Below are 3,462 nucleotides of genomic sequence, written 5' to 3'. Positions count from 1 at the left end.
GATTTTGTATACTGAAATATTGCAACGGACACGCCGCTTAGAGACGGACACGGCTTGTAATAACTCGATTTTATTATATGAAAAACTGCTGCTACAAAAGATTTTTTTGTGTCGTCTCTGCGCACAGTCTGTCCCATGGCCCTCCGCGGAATGGCCCTCCTTACTTTCACCCCTCGCTATTGAGAGCTAGCAGGACGGAGGCGAGACTCTGTGTGGAGAAAATAGAAAAGGAGCGGGCACTGCCAAACCTCTCTAAAAACGAGAAGGTAACGGTCAACCTTGTGCCCGAAAACTACGCGAGTGTCGCGTGTTGCTATGGTGGCCACTCGTACAACTCTTCGTCAGACAGAGACGTTCTGTACGCCAGCGTAAAGTTACAAACGACGTCATGCACATGCTTGTACTAGCACTGATCCTCGCGGTAAAATATTGATTGTCATGGGCCGTTGCCTCCGCTCGTCGCTCTGTCCGACCCCACCTTCAATATCTAGGAAACAAGCGTGGCAGAAAGAGAGGCAAACTTAACTACGCGCTATCGGGAGAGGACGCTATGAAGAGTGACGTGCATCTTTCCGCTATGGTTCGAGCGAAGGATGAGAAGAAGAAAAGGGTCATATATTTTAATAGCTTGCTAGCATGTAAAAACATTTCACTGGCAACAATGAAGCTCGCTGCGGCGTCAGCATAAGATGGATCTTAGAGAAGAGTCCCTCGCAGCGATTGCTGGTAGACAAGAGTCTCTCCAGGAGCTTGATATGTCTTCTAGGTCCCACTCGCTTTCTTTGCTCTTGGTACCAATGCCGCGAAGGCTTCCTTCTCGGCTTTGTCGTCCCGCTCTCTGCCTGAGCTCGCCGCTGCAGCTGCCGCCTTAAAAGACTTGTTGGTCTTGCGCTCTCTGGTGGTTAGGTGCCGCACCTCTCCGTTAATGACATACTTGCCAAAAATAACATTCCAACATTATGAATTTCAATAATAAGCGGAAATAAGAGTATCTTTACTGCACCAGCATCAAAAGAGGAGAAGATAGAATCACTACAGTTGACTTAACCCACACTCTTATGGTGGTGTTGGCCACTGACAGGAAGAGCAGCACACTACTAATTTAGGAGCCGACACGCACCAACTGTTTGGTAGTCAAACCCTGATCATATGCGCGGATCACCTGCAAAGAGGATTTCTACACTAACTCAAATGAAGATACCACCAACATGGATCCGACGTTATATGTAGAGGTTTATATACAGCGTGCATTGACGGCTCCATAGCACTTTGAAGCAATCACAAGTGGAGGTATTTCTATGATTGTAGTCGTCACTACAGAGCTATAGGAAGCTGGACCATTTAAAACAGGCTAGGTAATGCTTGTATGACGTCAAATACGAAGATGATCCGTGCCCACTCAGCAAGTCTGCTAAGTTTCACACAATTTTTTGCAGCACAGAATTACATGTACATGCACTATGGTTGTGTGATCATGTAGGTTGTGTCGTGAGCCGCAATGACGATCCAGAACCTGTACCCGCCTATAGTTCGACAGTATGAGTAAATACTGAGGCATTCCAGCTACGTAGAGCATGTGTAATCGACAACAGAGTAATGTGTGCGCAACGTGCTACATGTAATGTTAACCTTGCTAATCGAGCGACAAAGACCTAAGGATATCATCGCTGACAGTACTTGGTTTTTGCATTATCCTTATTCAATGAGAGCCCGCTACAAACAATACGACGCCATTCTAGCGACGAGACGCTTACGGGAGCAACCTCTTGGGGTCACGCGAAAACATGGAGGACTTACTGATGTTGCCCAGACCCAAGTACAACATGACCACACGCTCCAGACCAATACCACCGCCACCGTGGGGCAGAGCGCCAAGACGGAACGAGTAGATGTAGTTGCGCATCGACTCCTGAAGCACACCCAGTATGTCCATACGCTCCATCTGCAGCTTTGGAATGTGCACACGCTGCGCACCCGAGACCATCTCCTCGCCTCGGATCATCATGTCGTTCGAGTGGCTCCAACGCTTGTCCGTCGGGTCTGGCATCGTGTAGAAAGGACGCACGCCAGCGGGAACTTGTCGAGGATGTAGAAGTCAGTGTCGTATTTCTCCTTGACGAGACGACCCAGCCACTTCTCGTGCTCTGTGCTCAGATCGTCTTCAGGCACGTGGTCAGCGCCAGCCTCCGTCAGCATCTTGACACCTTCCTAGAAGTTGATGATAAGCGACGGCTTAATGTACTTGAGCGGCTCGAACGGGTACTGATTGTTGATAGTATCCAATTCGTTGGCGTAACGTTCCTTCAAGCCATCGAAAATGTAGATGTACAGGTCCGAGAACACCTCCAGGACCTCGTGGTAGTGCTCCTTAATAGTCATCTCCAGATCCAGACCCACGAACTCGCACATGTGACGGTGCGTGTAATGGGCCCCTCCATTACAGAAGTAGGTAGATTTCTTTACAGAAGTAGGTGCATCAGCACACGACTAGCGTGTGCTGAAATGCTGTCATGCCATTGGCTGATATATGGGGAGCCAGACCCATTATTAGCCAATTGGACTATGACGTGTATTTGAGTGGCCAGGGCTGTGGCCTTGGTCCTAAAATAAAGTCAGAGTTGATTTTTCCTTAAACCTAAGACTCAGTCGTCCTATTGCGAGCTTCCTCAACACTATAGTGTAAGCAAGTAACGGAGTAAATACCTGGCCCGTTACACCTGGTAGCACTTAGTAGTCCTTCCAACGACCAAGTTCGACATGAGCCAAGACCTCGACCACGCTGCCTTTCTCCATCTCACTCGGATCGAGTGGGAAGCTCTCCACCGCCTTGCGGCGGTGTCCGGAGAAGCCGTCGTCACGTCGCTGCTGCGCTCAGCGACGCCCGACGAGCAGCGCGTTGCGGCACAAGAATTCATGGAGCGCGAGCTCGCCGATGCGAATCGGCGAGTGTCAACTCCCTCGCGTATCTCCACGAATGACGTCGTGAAGCTAGAGACGTCCACCTACTCCGGTGCCGGAGGAGATCGACTTCCGCTGAATCGCTGGTTTCGAGAGATCGACATCGCCATCGCCTCGAGGTTGATCGAGGCGCCTTCCGCGAAGGTCCATTTCCTCCTCTCGCGGCTGTCTGGGAAAGCCAAGGAATGGGCTCTCGGCAAGTTGGTTGTCGATCCCAACGTCTTCCCCACTCTGGATACCCTCCAGAGTGACCTTCGGCTCGCGTTCGAGCCGCCGCAAGATGAATCCCGAATTCGGGCAGACTTCTTCGCCCTTCGGCAAGGCACGATGACTATGCGCGACTACGTTCCAGAAGACACGACACCTCGCGTCGTGCATCGTGTCTAAGCCGATCGATGGTGGCTCCTCAGGGTTCATGGTATTCGTTGTTTCGGTTATGGTGCGAAAGGCATGTGACGCCGCTAACTAGCTCCTAACTAGAATCCGAGACCCATTCTAACCGCC

The 3,462-nt window shown here is 50.6% G+C and overlaps 1 protein-coding gene across 1 annotated transcript; it reads right to left on the bottom strand.

The window, feature by feature from the left end:
* Positions 1–1,750: 1,750 nt before the first annotated feature.
* On the bottom strand, positions 1,751–2,409 carry PITG_20824 (aspartyl-tRNA synthetase, putative; the record flags this gene model as incomplete). The annotated part of the gene is made up of 3 exons (XM_002895325.1): positions 1,751–2,076; positions 2,119–2,159; positions 2,231–2,409. 3 exons carry the CDS (start codon positions 2,407–2,409, stop codon positions 1,751–1,753), a joined length of 546 nt encoding a protein of 181 aa, XP_002895371.1.
* Between the last annotated feature and the right edge of the window lie 1,053 nt (positions 2,410–3,462).

Source organism: Phytophthora infestans, genomic scaffold, assembly GCF_000142945.1.
Source record: "Phytophthora infestans T30-4 supercont1.197 genomic scaffold, whole genome shotgun sequence".
NCBI lineage: Eukaryota > Oomycota > Peronosporomycetes > Peronosporales > Peronosporaceae > Phytophthora > Phytophthora infestans.
The sequence above is the reverse complement of the archived record's forward strand: the minus strand, read 5'-3'. Positions and strand labels throughout refer to the sequence as shown.